General features: G+C 51.1%; 1 protein-coding gene and 1 pseudogene across 2 annotated transcripts; one reads left to right on the top strand and one right to left on the bottom strand.

The window, feature by feature from the left end:
* Nucleotides 1-4,015: 4,015 nt before the first annotated feature.
* Nucleotides 4,016-4,822, bottom strand: LRRC3C (leucine rich repeat containing 3C; the record flags this gene model as incomplete). The annotated part of the gene is made up of 1 exon (XM_079728653.1): nucleotides 4,016-4,822. Exon 1 carries the CDS (start codon nucleotides 4,778-4,780, stop codon nucleotides 4,016-4,018), a length of 765 nt encoding a protein of 254 aa, XP_079584779.1. The 5' UTR covers nucleotides 4,781-4,822.
* A 3,030-nt stretch (nucleotides 4,823-7,852) lies between these two features.
* LOC307070054 (ribose-5-phosphate isomerase-like) lies at nucleotides 7,853-9,482 on the top strand (annotated as a pseudogene). Its single transcript has 2 exons — nucleotides 7,853-8,379; nucleotides 9,294-9,482. The product of its transcript is annotated as a ribose-5-phosphate isomerase-like (transcript).
* The last annotated feature ends 8,899 nt before the right edge of the window (nucleotides 9,483-18,381 follow it).

The following is an 18,381-nucleotide window of genomic DNA, read 5'->3' as shown; positions in this document are numbered from 1 at the left end:
ATAAATGTTTGTTGAACGAGCCAGTGGACTTGTGGTGGCATCCGCTTTGGCAGCTCAGACGCCTAGCTCTGTCTGCTTGGTTTTCTGCCTTCCTGGTTTGGGAAATCATGCCTTACAGGCAACCGAGGTTGCTGATAACAGGGCCCCAGAGAAACGAGGGGAAACGGTTTCTGGTTGGGACTCCCCATAGTCTAATGGGGGAGGTACTTGGAAGAAGCTGCCCGGGTTCTCCTGGTTTTGATACTGACACCCCTCATTCAGGGTTGCACTTGGAATGTCTGCACAGGAGCCCAGGACAGGAAGGGTGGGGCACTGCTTCTTAACCGCCTCCCTCAGCTCCCTTGTACTCGGTTTGTTCTCTCTCCACTTCCTTTAGTAGATAACTAGGCTTTGTAGGTGCTTCAGTCTGTGTGTCTGGGGCATGTCTTGGTCTCACCAGTATCAGAGCTCCCCAAAGACAAAGGACCCTCTTTCTTCCATCAGTCTGGGGGTTCCCTGAGAGATAGGGTCATAGCTCTCCTCCTCAGACTGGGGCTCCCCGAGGGCAGCATCTGCTTTCTCTGCTGCTCCAGAAGCTGGTGGTGGAAGGGCTGAGTGAGGGACTCTCCTCTCCTCCCACCCCCACCCACAGACCACCGGCTCCAGGGTGCTGCCCATGGATGACAAGCCGGGATCTGCCTTCCTGGGTTCTTGCATCAGAGCTGGACCAGGCAGGTTGCTGGGCTCTCTTGGTAGCTGGCAGCCTTTTTTTTTTTTTGGCTGTGTTGGGTCATCGTTGCTGCGCACGGGCTTTCTCTAGTTGCCACGAGCGGGGGCTACGCTTCGTTGCGGTGCGCGGGCTTCTCATTGCAGTGGCTTCTCTCGTGGCAGAGCACGGGCTCTAGGCGCATGGGCTTCAGTAGTTGTAGCACGCGGGCTCAGTAGTTGTGGCTCACAGGCTCTAGAGCACAGGCTCAGTAGTTGTGGCGCACGGGCTTAGCTGCTGCTCCGCGTCATGTGGGATCTTCCCGGACCAGGGCTCGAACCCGTGTCTCCTGCATTGGCAGGCGGATTCTTACCCACTGCTCCACCAGGGAAGCAGCTTTGTTCCTGGCTCCAGCACATCCCGATGGGAGAGGTTGGTCTTGACATAACATGTCCCCCCTTCCTCTGTACCAGGCAGAGGGGCCAGAAGCAGGCAACAAAAACGAGGCCATCCAGCTGCCTTGCCAGGGCCCACGTGGCGTCTCGGAACACTGGTCCTATGATCACTGGTCTCCGGCAGAGATAAGGATGGGGCTGAAACCACTTATGCCACCCCTTCCTGCCCGCCCAGAGAACAAGCACGACCCAGAGGCCAGGGTGCTGATGGTTCAGTAACTGTTGTCCTAGCAGGAGCTTCTCTGAGTCTGTGGCGGCCCCACTTTGCCCAGTCTCCTGTGATGGGCTGAGCCGAAGTTACTGCGTTGGACACCCACCTCGCACCAAGTTCTGACTCAGAGACCCCAACTGGCTCGGGTGAAGAGGTCTCTCCCTGGGGAGGAGAGCCAGTGAAGCACCTGTCTGCCACCTCCCCACCCTGCCCACCCCCATCTTCTGCCCCACGTGTCCTCCCTCTCCTTTCCCTCCTGTCCTAGCTCCAGAGAGGGAAAGAAATTTGAGCCAGAGGGGAGCCATAATGTAACTGGTGGGACGTTTATTATCCAGGGCTCCAGGCCCCCTCCTGATCTGGGCTCCAAGCAAAGCTTCCCTCCCTGGATCCTTTCCCATCCTGAACTTACCTCTGAGCATTGGGGTTAGGGGTGACGGTAGGGGAACCCACTCTCTGCAGACCTTAAAGATGCTATCTCCACTGCTCAGGATGACAGGGAGTTGAATGAGCCTCCAGGAATGGGCATCAACGATAGGGACACGGGGCCCCACCCGACCCCCACCCTCCCACCCCGATGGATCTCCACAATCTATTTCCCAGAACCTAGGGAGATGAGTCCCAGCCTGATTCCAGAAGGGGGTGGGTGAGCAGAGTGGGACAGATTCTGAGAGTGGCAGGGGAGGGAGAGGTGGAGGGTCTGATAGGGATGGGGCCAGGATTCTAAGCCACGATGTGGCTGGGTGGACGGTCAAAGGTACAGCCTGCAACTTCCCACATCCAAGTTCTTTCCTCCATCCCTGAGCACCTCTGGAAATGAGGGAGGCCCGTGTCTCCTGAGAAGAGAAGGTGGGGGGCTGTCCCATGTTCTTCTGAGATGAGTCAAGTTGAGGTTTCCCGGATGAGGTGAGGAAGCTCAGCGTTGGAGTGGTGGGAAGAGCCTCAGGGATCGAGAGGGGAGGGGGCAGGGCTGGAAGGGAGGCAGGGAAGTCAGGATGGGTCGGAGGGACGAGGGCGGGTGACGGATTCCTCTTTGCCACTCCTTGAGTGGCCTCCTAGTCTGCCCCAGGCTCTGCCATAAGTTGGGTGGAACCCTGGTTCAGTGGTTCTTATCTTCAGTTTCTACTAGGGTTCCCGAGAGCTTTCCCAAAGCTGAAACTAGGCTGTTTCCTCCATGGAAGCCACATGATGAATCACCCTCACAGGGGCAAGGGACAGGGAGTGTTGGCCCCTTTGGGTCCCTTGAAAAGCCTATTTGGTGATAGGGATGTCTCATATGGCCCCCTCCTTCAGCCAACCTGGTCTCTGCCCAGGAATTCTGTTACTAACTTTGGGCACATCTAGTTTCTCCCTACCCCCTGCTCAGACTCCCGCTGAGAACAGGAACAGACTGCTCAGAGAGTCCCGGCTCCCTCTTCCTGTGCTTCCCGGGCACCCCGAGCAGCCTGGAGGCGGACGCCTGGGCTTTGCCTCCTTCCCTCCTCCCTTGTTGTCTTCCCTCCATGTCCCCTCCCACTCCCCATCCTTCTTCCATTCCATCATCATTAATGCATAGGCCCTGGCATGCCTGGCAGACAGACTCTGGTGTCAGGAGCTGGGAGGTAGCATGGGAGAGAGGAGCTGGCACCCAGCCCGGCGGGAGCACCCGCACCAAAGGGGTGGTGGAGGTAGCGGAGAAGGTCTCAACACCCTCCCACGCCTCACTGCGGGGCCACATGTGTTCAATAAACTGAATGATAAGAAAGAGATCGGGGCATTAATAAAAGGGCTTTATTGAATTGTCCAGTCATGTTCTGGGGATGGGAAACCTCCCCAGCTCCCTTCCAGCTCTCTAGTGACTCATCCCCAGCTCAGGCAGAGCAGACACTTCTTCTCCCCTAAGGGAAAGGGTTCAGGAAGCCCTTCTGGGTAAAAAGGAGAGAGCAGAGAGATAGGGAATCTCTGGAAAAGGAAGCAGGGAACCCTAAGCCAGGGGGTCACAATAGAAGGTACAGGGAGAGGAGCCTGGGGCCGTGAGAGAGGCAAGAAGCATGGGGCAGGGGGCGGGGAGGGGGGCTTTTCGGCAGAGGCGGCGGGTGAAGAGAGGAAGAGCCCACGGGGTCTGACCCCACTGCCAGCCTGGTCCCACCATCCCTCGCCCCTCTATGCGCCCTCCTCTCCAGCCCCCAGATATGTCTTGCCGCTGCCCAGACATTCCAAGTTGTTTTACATCTTCTTCGTCTTGGTCCACCAGCTTTCAGCTGGGGGCCTTTCTCTTCTGCCCAAAGCCCCCCTCATTCTTGCACAGTCAGTTCAAACATGCATATAGCGCAGGCTTTGAGGTCACCTCCGCCACGCTCTCTAGCTGCCTGCTCCTACCTCCAGGTTGGCATACGTGACCGTCTACCTTCATTCTCTGTTCTGGGGTCCCCCCATCACTGTGGACTCAGAAGCTCTGGGTCTCTGAGTCTAGCACAATCCAGACCCAGAGTCGGCATCAAAACTCCCAGGCACCAAAGACGGTGTTGGTGGAGTGAGAGAGATCAGGTGTTTCGGGGAGACAGAGGAGGAAGGAGGTGGAATTGGGGGATGGGAAGGGGCTGCAGAGGAGGCAGAAGGGGTCGGAGGAGAGGAGAGGGCGTAGGAGCAGGGGTGTGGGGTGCAGGGCCGGAAGAGCAGCCCTGGTCATCAGACCGCTGTGCTGAGGGTAGAGGAGTCCTCAGAGTGCACAGGCAGCGCGGGGGCCCGCTTGAGGGGACGCCGGGTCCCATCCCGGTTCTGCCACACGTACTGGGCCAGATAAGCCACCACCAGCACCAGCCAGCCCCCCATGGTGACCAGCAGGGCCACGTCGGTGCTGTGCCGGGCCCCGCCCCGCCCCGTCCCACACAGCTCTTCCTCCCCGACCAGCGGCAGGAACTCCTGCCCCACGAGGTCTGATCGGGCTCCCGGGCCACAGACGATGCCCGTCCCAGTGCCCGGTGCCAGCTTCACCTGCCGAAGCACCTCCTGGAGGGCACAGTCGCAGCGCCACGGGTTGGCAGACAGGTTCACTTGGATCTGCAGCCCCACAAAGGCCTCCACGGGCACCGAGGCCAGCTGGTTGGCAGAGAGGTCGAGGTGGCGCAGCGTGCCCTCCAGGCCCTGGAAGGCGGCCCCTGAGAGGTGGGCAAGGACATTATGGGATAGATCCAGCTCCTCCAGGACAGACAGGTGCTGGAAGGCCCCAGCCGGCACGGATGCCAGCCGGTTGGCATCCAGGTAGAGCTTGCGGGTGTCGTTAGGGATGCCGGTGGGCACAGCCCTCAGGCCTGCCTGGCTGCAGCGGAATGTCTGCTCCCCAGCTTCTTCTGCCATGTAGCAGCCCTGGGGAGCCAGCCGGGGGCTGGGCACAGTACCCCCTGTGCCTATCACCAGCAGCAGGGACAGGAGGTGACCAGCTGGTGGGAGCATGGCCACAGATTGGCATAGTCCTGGAGTGGAGTAGGATCTGGGGAAGAAAAAACCCCATAAATGAAGAATGGGTCAAGAGAATTCCATTCCCACGGCCAGCATTCTCTTCCTGAAGTCCCCCTGTGGATTCCTTTTGGGCCGGGGCCTCTCCTTTGGGAGCTCTCTCAGGCCTGGGTGGCTTTTTTGCTTCTTTGGGGTCCAAGACTCCTTATTGGGCACTTTGGGTAGAGGGTCCCCTGGGCCTGAGACTCTTCTAGAGTCTCTTTGATTCTGGAAGGCTAATCGATGAAGTCTCTTGGTCCAGAGCCCTATTGGTCATTCTGGGTCTGGGGGCTTCTCAGTGTCTGCTTCTGCTCATGTATTGATTTCCTTCATTGGAATACAGGCTTTTCCTGCCAGCCTGCCTGGATGGCTGCCAGGTGGGCCAGGTAGGCACCAGAGGGCCCGATCAGCAACAGGGCTTTGCAGCATGCAGCTAGGCTAGGTGATTCAGGCCCCAGCTCCTGTACCCGGTCACCCTTTCTCCCGGAACGTCAGCCCCCCGCCCATCCCGGCTTTCTCCTCTCCGTCCCACTCTTCCTCCCTGTCCTCTCCTTCCTCCTCCCAGCCTCTCACCCCTGCTGGTGGGAGAGCCTTCTCCTGTGCTGCCGTCTCCCCGGAAGTAGCCTCCCTGCTGCTCGGCTCTGGAGACCCGCTTCCTCCTCCAGAAGCCTTGCGAGCTTGCTTGTAGCTGCTGGAAGTTGGGGGCTGGGGCCCAAGAGTGTTGGGTTTCCTGGCATGTGACTCTAGGCCCCAGGTGTCAGATACCTGAGCCATGGCCTGGCCAGGCGATGCCAAGAGAGGGCAGATCCCGGACCCTGATGAACTCTGCCTTGGGAAGACTGGGCCCCAATTCCATTCCCTGCCTCAGGCTCCCCTTCCAAGGCCTTGACATACTATCCTCCATCCTTCCTCTCCCAGCCGGGGCTGAAACTCAGCCTCTTAGAACCTCTGCCCTGTGCCCAGAGCCTGGCTGAGCAGAAGGATCCCTGCTTGGCAGGCCTGGGGGGCAGAACTGGGGTGGGCCCCCTCTCACATCCACGGTCCCCTGAGCTCATCTCCCTTCAGCTCCATACTCCCCTTCTGCCCTCCTACCGTGAACCTTCTTCCATGGTGAACAAACTTTCCTCAGCCTTTTCCTTGGGAAACTTGTCTCTCTCTCTGCAGAGGACCTCATCTCCTGGCTCCTCGCAGGGTGCCCGATCTCCTTGCCTGGCAGGGGGCACTGCGTTAGTTCTCTGCACTGTTGGTAGACAGCCCCTCAAGGAGTTGGAAGGGGTTCTTCAAGGTTTCTGAAGTCCAATACGGTCATCTACAAGTTTTCACGCTGATTTTCTGTTCTGGATTGGAGCTGACTCAGATTCTCTTACGTTTGCTGGGGCCTTGAGCTCCCAAGTTGGTACTGTTAACTCTCCTTCAGGCCCGGGAGCCAAGGAGGGCTTGTACGACTTATTCCCCAGGGCCTTTTGAGCCCTACCATCATTTGCAGCCATGCCACCCCATCACACCACCCTTTCTTTTTTTTTTTTTTTTTGGTGGTACGCGGGCCTCTCACTGTTGTGGCCTCTCCCATTGCGGAGCACAGGCTCCGGACGTGCAGGCTCAGCAGCCATGGCTCACAGGCCCAGCCGCTCCGCGGCATGTGGGATCTTCCCAGACCAGGGCACGAACCCGTGTCCCCTGCATCGGCAGGTGGACTCTCAACCACTGTGCCACCAGGGAAGCCCAACACCACCCTTTCTTAATGTAAAGGAAGGGAACAGAAGACTGGGTGTCACAGAGATTTGCACAAAGGAGACTGAGGTCATACGCTGTGGAGACCTTTCTGAGAAGGATAACCTTGCTGGATTTTGTAAGAGGCTATGGGTGACCAGGATCGGACAAGAAGTGAGGGCCCAGTGCAAAATGAAAATGTGGGGCGCCTTTGTTCAAAACTGTTAAGAATTTCAAGACGGCAACAACAAACAGCACATCGTAAAACCAGGTGCAGGGCCCTTCTGAATGCAGGGTGTGAGGCCCTGTGGGACCGCACAGGTTGCAGGCTGCTCAAGCTGGCCCTGCAGGTGACCTTTGAACGAGCAATTTCAGATGAGAGATGGAAGCCAGAATCAGAGGGTAGGATACTGGATGATGTTATCTCTGGGCATGTATTTACCACTGACTCATTCTGGTGACATCAACAGGGTCATTTCTCAGACTCCCGTTTGTCCAAGGAATCAGATAAGACACATTTTTTACACCTGGGCAGGAGAAGTGAACATTTTGTCTGTGGTTGCTTGTTAGTTAGGCCAGGCACTCTGCCACTGAATACTTGGGAGTCCATTTTGGGATTGGGCCTGAATGCAGAAGAGGAAGCACATGGAAGCCTACCCTTCCCACTGCTCTCCCGTCATACTGGGCAGGGGCTTTAGCTAAGGCACAAGAGGTAAGTTATCTCCTTCTCCGACTAGGCCAGCTACCAGGAAAGAGTGGGACTGGGGTTTCCAGCACAGCAGCTGCTGGAGAAGTAGGAAGTCTGCACACCTAGGAGGGTCCAGCTGGCTCATGGACGTGGTCCACTGAGGGTGGTTAAGTGCAGCGCTCAGTAGAGAAGGGAGAACAGAGGGGAGGGAGGAACCACACTCAGGACGGTGCACGGTGCAGACTGGGGGTTGACAGGGTTGGAGCAGAAGTTCTTCCTTGCCATTCATTCACTCATCCATTCGTTCAGTGAGGGTTTCCCGTGAGCCCCATGTTATAAGTCGTACTGTGCTCAAGATTCAGCCCCTGTTCTGAGGGTCTCAGATGGCTGTGGTTAACCCAGTGGATCTCCCAGTCTGCACATTAGAATCACTTGGGGGAGCTTCTAAAATTAGTTATGCTTGGGTTTACCTGGACCAATTTAGTTAAAATCTCTGTGGATGGGGTCTAGGCACTGGTGTATTTTAAAAAGCTCCCCAGGTATTTCTAATGTGCAGCCTGAGTTAAGAACTGCTGGTCTAGACAAGTACTGGCGGCAGGGATGCTAACAGTATCTGCCTGGCCCCCTCCATCATGTCCAAGGCTGAAGAGGCCAAGAAGCTGGCAGGCCGCGCAGCGGTGGAGAACCACGTGAAGAATAACCAAGTGCTGGAAATTGGGAGTGGTTCTACAGTTGTCCACGCTGTGCAGCAAATAGCTGAAAGGGTGAAACAAGAGAATCTGAACCCCGTCTGTATTCCCACTTCCTTCCAGGCCCATCAGCTCATCCTGCAGTATGGCTGAACTCTCGGTGACCTGGACCGACACCCAGAGACTGACCTCACCATCGATGGTGCTGATGAGGAAGATGTTGATCTCAATCTCATCAAGGGCAGTAGAGGCTGCCTGACTCAGGAGAAAATTGTGGCTGGCAATGCCAGTTGCTTCATCGTGATCACCGATTTCAGGAAAGATTCAAAGAACCTCAGGGAATCAGTGGCACAAGGGGAACGCCCATCAAGGTCATCCCGATGGCCTATGTCCCAGTGAGCTGAGCTGTGACCCAGAAGTTTGGGGGCATGATTGAACTTCGAATGGCCATCAACAAGGCAGATCCCTTGGTGATGGATAACAGTGAATCCCCTACATACGAATGAGTTCCGTTCTGAGTACGCATTCATATGTCCAATTTGTTCATAAGTCCGACAAAGTTAGCCTAGGTACCAATTAACACAATCGACTATATAGTACTGTATTGTAATAGGTTTATAATCCTTTCATACAAATAATACATAAAAAACAAACACAAAAATTAAAGAAAACATTTTTAATCTTACAGTACAGTACATTACCTTGAAAAGTACAGTAGTACAGTACAACAGCTGGCATACAGGGGCTGCATCGAGTGAACAGTCAAGAAGAGTTACTGACTAGAGGAGGGGGAGAGGAGGTGGGAAACGGTAGAGCTGAAGGGTCGTCAGCAGTAGGAGACGGAGGGCAAGCTGCCATTTCTCTCATGCCTGATGTCGATGGCACAGGTTCTGGTTCCTTGCTGGATTCAATTCTATCTACCCTCTTGAAAAAATGATCCAGTGATATCTGGGTAGTAGCTCTTTTTTTCTCATCATAGATGACATGGTAGCACTGGATTGCATCCTGAACGGCAGCTGCAACCTTCGTGAACCTTTCTACGTACGCGTCCTGTGCTTCAAAAACTAACAGTGCCTCCTCAAATAGAGAAAATCCCCTTGTCATTTCTTGCATCCTGAATCTCTTCGGTTCTTTAGTTACTTCTTCCTCTTGTCTCTCTTTGTCCTTTCTCTGGGCCTCCAATTCCACCAGGTCTTCATTAGTAAGACCTCCTCATGTTGCATAGCAACAGTACTGTACAGTAAAGTACACAAAAGTACAACAACTTGCTGAGGATGCACACATGTGACAATGTACGCCAGACACATGAACTAACTTGCGTGATTGGACATGTGAATGCACGTTCGCATCTTTGAAAGTTCGCAACTTGAAGGTTCGTATGTAGGGGACTTACTGTAATGGGAATTTTATCCTGGACTGGAAGTTTGACGGGGTCCACAAATGGAGTGAAGTGAACACAGCTATCAAAATGATCCCAGGTGTGGTGGACACGGGTCTGTTCATCAGCATGGCGGAGAGGGTCTACTTCGGGATGCAGGATGGCTTGGTGAACATGAGGGAGAAGGCTTTCTAAAGGAGCCCTGCAGGAGCGGAGTGTGTTCCCCTCACGTCCCCAGCCCACTGCCGAGGCGGACATGCCTCTCCAGGAGCCTTTGCCTTAATGTATCTGTGCCATGTAGACAGCTTGGCAGGGTGGGGAGTTGAGGGTTAAATCCTGTCCTCTGACTTATTGTTATTAAATGTCTTTTTAAAAAAGAGAAATACAAACATATATATTTTTGCTGTTAAAAATACTCAGTTTTTTTAATAAAGTAGAGCTTGATTTCATGTTGTATATGAACCATTTACCAAAAGAAAGGAGGACTGTCTTTTAAACTTTTAACTTGAGGCTGCTGGTTAAGCTTCTGAATGTTGGGTTTGCTGAGAGATTTAAATCAAACTTTTCTTTAAACTGGTGAAATGAAGGACGCAGCCAGCAGTGATTCCCTGATGCCTTACTGGAAACACTGGATTTGTTTACTTTTCTGCCACACTGTTTTGTTTTCAGTTTTTGTTGCGATTACGCACAACATGCAGTTACATGTTTTAAGATGTGAATTACAAAAGTCTGGTGAGTGTAGTGGTGTGGCACTTGTGATGCAGAGTGTGTAAAAAAATCGAGGGAGAATGTGGGAGCTCTTTTGCTGAGATGAGGGGGTTCGTTCAGACCCCTCTTGTTGGAAGCCATTGGCCAGAAATATTTGCCAGTGCTGCCAACCTACTGCTGTGAGCAACCTTTCAAAGACTGTGTTTTTGTTGTTAATATTTTTTTCGTTCCCTTATTACTCAGCCATAGAAAGGAATGAAGTTGGGTCATTTGTAGTGATGTGGACGAATCTAGAGTCTGTCATACAGAGTGCAGTAAGTCAGAAAGAGAAAAACAAATATCGTATATTAACGCATATATGTGGAACCTAGAAAAATGGTACTGATGAACTTATTTGCGGGGCAGGAAAAGAGATGCAGATGTAGAGAATGGACTTGTGGACACAGGGGGTGATGGTGAGGGTGGAATGAATTGAGAGAGTAGCATTGACATATATATACTACCATGTGTAAAATAGATAGCTAGTGGGAAGCTGCTGTATAGCACAGGGAGCTCAGCTCGATGTTCTGTGATGACCTAGAGGGGTGGGGTGGGAGGAGGGAGGTCCAAGAGGGAGGGGATATATATATATATACATATAGCTGATTCACTTTGTTCTACAGCAGAAACTAACACAACATTGTAAAGCAATTATACTCCAATAAAAAAATAAAATAAAATACTTTTTTTGTTCCTTTATCGTTAGTTGCATGGCATCAGAAGTTGTTACCTCTTTATGTTGTTGGAGGGCTGAAATAAAACAGTATGGTGCCATTTTGAAAGAAAAAAATAAAAAAGAACTTCCAGTCTAGTGGGAGACATGGACGTGTGGACACACGTCTGCACAGTGCCTTTAATGTGAAGTCTGCCAGAACCAATGTGTGAAGCCCAGAGCTGTGAAGCCCAGAGAGGGGTTAAGTCACTGTGGCAGAATCTGCTGGTGTTGTCGGGGGTGGGTGGGTGGGTGGGCGACATTTTTACCTCTACCCAGTTAGGGCTTTTCAGGTGGGCCTGGGAATTAAAGTACCATAAAACAGATGAACAGTAGAAAAGCGTACACATTTATATGTCTTGGAGGGGGAGGAATAAATTGGGGATTTGGGATTAACAGATACACACTACTATATACAAAAAAGATAAACAACAAGGTCCTACTGTAAAGTCCTACTGTGTGTGTAACTGATTCACTTTGCTGTGCACCTGAAATGCTGTAAATCAACTTGACTTCAATGGGACTTCCCTGGCGGTCCGGTGGTTAGGACTCCGCGTTTCCACTGCAGGGGGCCCGGGTTCCATCCCTGGTCGGGGAACTCAGATCCTGCAAGGTGTGTGGCGTGGCCAAAAAAAAAAAAAAAAATCAACTATACTTCAATTAAAAATTTTTTTTAAAAATTTATATTAATGACATGGGAGCCCTCATAAGGAAATGAAGACCTAGGGAATGGTAAAGCATTAATACTTTTACACTAGGTTGAATGAAGAACAGTGATTGTAGCGAAGTGACTAAAATATATGGGGAGCTTAAAGGAAGGGAAAAACTATTTTAACAAGGCCTGTTTGTACAGAATTCTCTTGGCTTTGATTCTCCATTGAAGACTGTTTCTTTTCTCCCCATACTGGGAGGGCATCTTTCACATGGGGGTTTGGTCTCCAGTTTTCTGGAAGAAAAGGGGTGATTAGAATGCTCTTCTTGCATCTGCTCAAAATAATCCTTAAGCCCAAGTGGCATATTTTGAGGCGGTGTATTTTTCTTTTTATAAATTTATTTTACTTTTGGCTGCGTTGGGTCTTCGTCGCTGCGCGTGGGCTTTTCTCTAGTTATGGCGAGCGGAGGCTACTCTTTGTTGCTGCGCGTGGGCTTGCCACTGCGGTGGCTTCTCTTGTTGTGGAGCACGGGCTCTAGAGTGGCTTCTCTTGTTGTGGAGCACGGGCTCTAGATGCGGCTTGCAGTAGTTATAGCGCACGGGTTTAGTTGCTCTGCGGGGTGTGGGGTCTTCCCCGACCAGGGCTCGAACCCGTGACCCCTGCATTGGCAGGCGGCTTCTTAACCACTGTGCCACCAGGGAAGCCCCTAGGGTGGTGTATTCTGCCACCCTTCAGTATCCATTCCCAAGCTCCTTCCTTGATAACACACACTGTTTTGGGAGTAGCAGCGTGCTCCGTCCCTCATGACAGAGCTGATTGGTCCTCTCAGTTTGTCAGAAATCTCGTCCACTTTCGCAGCCACCTTGGCAGCTGGGCGTGGTCCACTGTGGTCAATGACGTCTAAACAGAAGTCTGCTAAAGGGGTTTCTAGGACAGCCTTTGATTTGCTCATAAAAGAGGATGGTTTGGGCCCTCCCCTTCTCCGTACAGCTTTCTTCAGGCTTTGAACATGAAGGGCCAACTACAGTCTTTTGTGACCTTGAGGCAGCAAAGCCGAAAGGAAAGGTGAACAGTATCACTGAGACACTGGCCTGGATATTGCTGAGCCGCTCCACCGACACAGGCAACCGCCTACCTCTGGACTCACTATGTGAGGAAAATAATCTCCTGCTTCATTCAGTGCTTCTCAACTTGGCTGCACATTCGAATATGGGAGGTTTTGAAAATTACAGATGCCTGGCTCCACCTCAGAGATTCTGATTAAATTGATCTGGCATGTGTACAGTGATGGGACTTTTTAAAGATCCTTAAGAGATTCTGATGGCAACCTAGGGTCGCAAAAATTCCTTTGCTTGGGTTTTCTGTTGCTTTTAACTGAGAGCATTCCTACCTGATACACTAACTTTTCCAGGGTATTAGGGAAGGCTTTACCAAGGAGTAGCGCTTGAGCTGGGTCTTTAAGGCTCAGTTCATCAGGTGAAGCAGCAGAGTATGTGCAGGGTCAAGGGAGCATGAGAAGGCTTGGCTTCTCCTAGACAGTAGAGCAGAAGGGGTGGTGTCAAAGGCTGCAGTTAAAGTGGAAAGGGACCAATTCCTGTGGTCTTATACACCATGTAAGATTTAGGACTTGGTTCCATGGCTGATGGATTGAAGGTTTTTTTTTTTTTTAATAAATTTATTCATTTATTTTTGGCTGCATTGGGTCTTTGTTGCTGCGTGCAGGCTTCTCACTGCAGTGGCTTCTCCTGTTGCGGAGCATGGGCTCTGCGCCACCAGGGAAGCCCGATGGAAGGGTTTTAAAATTACCTTTGATATTTGGATCATGTTGCTGGCTGTGTGGGGGATGTACTGGTGGAAGAGAGACCAGTTACTGCAACAGTCCAGGTGGGGGGTGATGAGGGCCTGGGTGGACGCCAGAGCATGGGACTGAAGGAGCTATGCCTGGAGGAGCCCAAGATCATCAGACGTTTGTGCCACTGGGCACATCCCTTCCTAATTCCCTTGGGCCTTCGATTCTCTGGACCTCATGGCCTCTGAGATCCCCGCCAGCCTGATGTTCAATGTTTCTATGATGGTGGGACAGGGAAGAGGCTGAGGCATGTCAGGGCCTGGAAAGTAGGTCCTTCAGGCCCCCACCCTGGGCGGACTGAGTCACAACTCCTTCCTCCAAGGGGAGTAACTCCATGCCCCAAAGATGTGACCTTGGAAGGAAGTTCAGCAGGCTTCTAGGACCCTATCTGCCTGATGTTGGAAGCTCCCAGATCCAGCATGGTTAGAGGGGGGTCAAAAGGAAAGCAGGAGGGCTGGCTACTTTACCCATCATGTCAGCCAGGGACCCATCTAACGCCAGTCTCCTGGGCAGTGTGGGCTGGAGGGACAGCAAAGGCCTCTGCCATTCCTGTTCCTTGAGGAAACTGACAAGGGTGTATACACCTCTTGCTCCCATCCTCCGACGTACTCTCTCATTTGTTCAACACACACCTCCTGGGCTCCTTAGGCATTGGGGATGCAGAGAGAAGTAGAACAGCCCCCAGACAATGGTGAAGATGGATGCGAGCACAAACACAGCCCCCTGATAGCCTAGGGGTGGGCTCTAGTTGAGGTATTTGCAGGCATCAGAGGAGCCTAGAGGAGAAGCAGTGGATTCTGTTTGGACAGTTGGGGAAGGCTTCACAGAGAAGGTGACGGGTGAGGGGTGCCCTTGCGGGACAAGTAGGCGTCTACCAGATGGACAAAGGCATTGTAGGCTGAGACAAGAGCAAGAAAGAGTAAGGTGTGTTCTGAGACTGGTTAGGGGCTTGGTGTGACTGTAGTTTGGGATGTATGGGTCTATTACCTCCCTCAGCTAATGTTTACTGAAGACTCAGTATATGCAGGAAATGCAAATATGAGTAAGAAATATGAAGCAAGCAGCCTCCAGGGGAAGCGGACGTGTAACAGGTAACTTAAATACAGCACCCTCAGTGTAGGAGAGAAGTCTTTTTAAAAAAATATTATTTATTTATTTATTTACTTATTTTTAAATTTTTGACTGGGTTGGGTCTTTGTTTCTGTGCGAGGGCTTTCTCCAGTTGTGGCAAGTGGGGGCCACTCTTCATCGCGGTGTGCGGGCCTCTCACTATCGCAGCCTCTCGTTGCGGAGCACAGGCTCCAGACGCGCAGGCTCAGTAGTTGTGGCTCACGGGCCCAGTTGCTCCTCGGCATGTGGGATCCTCCCAGACCAAGGCTTGAACCCGTGTCCCCTGCATTAGCAGGCAGATTCTCAACCACTGCGCCACCAGGGAAGCCCAGGAGAGAAGTCTTTACAAGGCACCTGTGGAAACATGAGGGACACATGGTTGGAGGAGTGTTTGTGTCCAGGATTGAGTTTTGGGAGAAATGCCACTCCTAGTTGTGTGACCCACGGCAAAATATTTAAACTCACTGTACGGCAGTTTCCTCATTTGTAAAGTGGAGATAATAAAAATACCTACTTTAAAGATTAAGAGAGCTTACATATGTAAAAGCCTTTGCCCAGTGCCTGGAACACAGCAAACGCTAGTAATGTTGGCTGTGATTGTCCCTGAAGGAGGAGCTGTGTTAGGAAGAGGAGGAAGCTGATCGGGGCAGTGACCGCCCAGAATTTCTAAAGAGGTGGGGCCTGCTAGGGGTAGTAATGCGACTGGAAGGATGCGAGGCGAGCTTTTCCTGAAGCTACTGTTTGTATATCCATTGCCCTTTTGATCTGTAAGATTTACAGTTTTCTAAACTCTTTTTATTTCATGAGAGAAAATCTCAATTGTCTGTATCCGAGAATATGCAGATTGAGGGGTCCCTAAAGAACAGCCTGCTCTTGGTTCCCAGAGGGAGGTTCTGGTTCTCTGGCCTTCGCTCTGGCCCTGGAGGCCCTGGCAGGCTTGGCTCTTTCCCTCTGCAGCCCAAAATAGCCAAACACAGGGCTGGGCGAGGGGTGGAGAGCGGAGTGCCCACTGGCAACGCTGCCCGTCCCGGCACCTCCTCCTGTTTCTCATCAGCTTGGTAGCTCTCACTCAGTGCTCTGTCTGCTCAGCATCACTGCCCCCTCCCTTCCGCTGCCACTACATGCCCAGGGTACCCCCACCCAAATAAAAGCAACTGCCAATGAAATAAACAGCTCCTTGCTTCCTCGCACTTGCTCTGGGTGTGACCTCAAAACCTCCCCTTCGGGAAGGGGGGAGGTGAGGTGGGGGGAGCCGGAGGGCAGGGTAGGAATGAATTGGAGCGGAGTAGGAGGTGGTAAGAATGGAGGGGTGCCATTCATTCCCCCAGGGGTCAGAAGAAGGGGGTCTGTTTCTTGAGGCCCCACCTCCTCACTTCCCACCACTACCACCACCCCAGGAATGTACTCCCAGCTTATTACCCTGCCCGTGTTTGCTATCTTGGCCCACACAGTGTATCTATGGCAAGCAGAGGCCACACCACCCTGCCAGATGGAAATACCCCAAGGCTGGGAACACGTCTACTTGAGCACACTAAGGAGCTCCCAGAGGGCAGGGAGAGCCTGCAAAGTTGACTCACTCTGTTTTAAAAACACAAACAGTTTTCATAAAAAATTTAAAACGAATAATCTCACATTACACAAAGTTTGAAACTAGAGAATGAAAAAGATCACTCCCAACCCCTCCATCCTAACACAAGATCTGTTTTTATTTTATTGAATTTCCACAGCCTAGTAAAGTAGATGCTCAAATATCACTCAAATGTGGAACGGATTAACAAAAGTTGATACATATATAGAGTACTCACTATGTGCCAGGAAGTGTTCTAAATGCTTCACACTTAATAACCCATTTAATCTTCACAACAACATGAGGTGGGTATCACCATGATCATCAACATCCTCCATTTTTAGGAACTGCAGCACAGAGAGGTTCAGTGACTTGCCTAAGGTCACACAGCTGGTAACTACAGGAGATGGGAGTTGAACCCTGGCAGTCTGGGGCCAGGATCTTACCAGTGTTACTCTATTTTGTCTCATCATAATTGTTAATGCATATGCAGGTTTATAAAAACTTATTATGGACAATTTCAAACACAAAAAAGCAGAGAAAATAATATAAGGAATCTCATGTTCCCCTCCCTCAGTTTCAATAATTATCACCTCATGGCCCAACTTGTTTCTTTTATTTCCTTCCCCCATCCCCAGCCCATATTATTTTGAAGCAAATCCAGTCATCATATCATTTCATCCACACGTATTTTAGTATTTATCTCCAAAAGATAAGGAGGTTTTTAAATTAATTAATTAATTTTATTATTATTATTTTTTAATGTATTTATTTTATTTTTGACTGCATTGGGTCTTCGCTGCTGTGCGCAGGCTCTCTCCAGTTGCGGCGAGCGGGCGCCGCTCTTCGTTGTGATGCGCAGGCTTCTCATCGCGGTGGCTTCCCTTGTTGCGGAGCACGGGCTCTAAGCACAGGGGTTTCAGTAGTGCGGCATGCGGGCTCAGTAGTTGTGGCTCACAGACTCAGTAGTTGTGGCTCATGGGCTTAGCTGCTCCACAGCATGTGGGATCTTCCCGGACCAGGCCTCAAACCCGTGTCCCCTGCACTGGCAGGCGGACTCTTAACCACTGCGCCACCAGGGAAGCCCGAAGTTTTTTATTGGAAAAATTACCACAGTACCATATCATGCCTTAAAATGTATATTTCATTAAGATCATCAATTTGAATAGTTAGTATTCAAATTTCCTCAATAATTTAATAAAATATATATATATTTTTAAAAGTTGGTTTGCTTGGGGGCTTCCCTGGTGGCGCAGTGGTTGAGAATCTGCCTGCTAATGCAGGGGACACGGGTTCGAGCCCTGGTCTGGGAGGATCCCACATGCCGCGGAGCAACTGGGCCCGTGAGCCACAACTACTGAGCCTGCGCGCCTGGACCTGTGCTCCGCAACAAGAGAGGCCGCGACAGTGAGAGGCCCGCACACGGCGATGAAGAGTGGCCCCCGCTTGCCACAACTGGAGAGAGCCCTCGCACAGAAACGAAGACCCGGCACAGCCCAAAATAAATAAATAAATAAATAAATTAAAAAAAAAAAAAAAAAAAAAAAAGTTGGTTTGCTTGAATGAGGACCCAGATAAGGCTTTTGGTTGACAGATTGCTTAATTTCTTTTAAGTGTAAGTCTCTCCCTTTCCTTTTTTTCTTCCAATTTATTTGTTAATGAGGGAATTGTGTTTGTTTTGCTGACTGCACCCCTGGAGAATGCTCAGGCTATTTTTTTTTTTTTGTCCATGCTGTGGGGCAGGGCTTGTGGGATCTTAGTTCCCTGACCAGAGATTGAACCTGGGCCCATGGCAGTGAGAGCCCCAAGTCCTAAACACTGGGCCGCCAGGGAACTCCCAGCTCTTGCTATTTTGTATCCTGATTTTTTCACCTAATTTAGCAAACATTTTCCTATACTGCTTACTATATGGCTTCCTACTATGCCACCCAATGGATATAGTATGATTATTTTTTTCTTGGGCATTTGGGTTGCTTTCAGTTTTCCATTGTTATAACTAATGCTGGAATAAAGATCTTCACACATAGTGCATGGTACGTACTTCCTTAGAATATGTTACCAGAAATGGAATCATGGCTCTGAGGCCTGAACAATTGTTCAGCCTCTTGGCACAGATCACCAAGTGTTTGTCCAAGGGGTTATGCATCCCCAGCACCACACAAGAGTGCTGTCACTCATTCTAAGTACTTAGGCCTATTCAAGGCTGAAGGATGTTTGGTGAAGACATGATAATTATGAAGGCAGAGAGCTAGAGGAGAAAGATGGTGACAGGGACTCAGGCTAAATTAAGCAGAAAGTGATCCACAATTTACCACAAACCTAGAGTGAGTCAGTACTCTGTTCATTCCCGTTGTGAAAAAAAAACCAAACCCAACAAAATAAACCCTTGATAACAGCAGCTATTAATAGGGCATGGCATGTCCAATAATCTTTCTGTTAAGACTATGCATTAGTCA

Source organism: Hyperoodon ampullatus (assembly GCF_949752795.1).
Source record: "Hyperoodon ampullatus genome assembly, contig: scaffold_514, whole genome shotgun sequence".
In the NCBI taxonomy this organism is placed as follows: domain Eukaryota; kingdom Metazoa; phylum Chordata; class Mammalia; order Artiodactyla; family Ziphiidae; genus Hyperoodon; species Hyperoodon ampullatus.
Note: the sequence above shows the minus strand (reverse complement) of the source record. Positions and strands in the feature narration are given on the sequence as shown.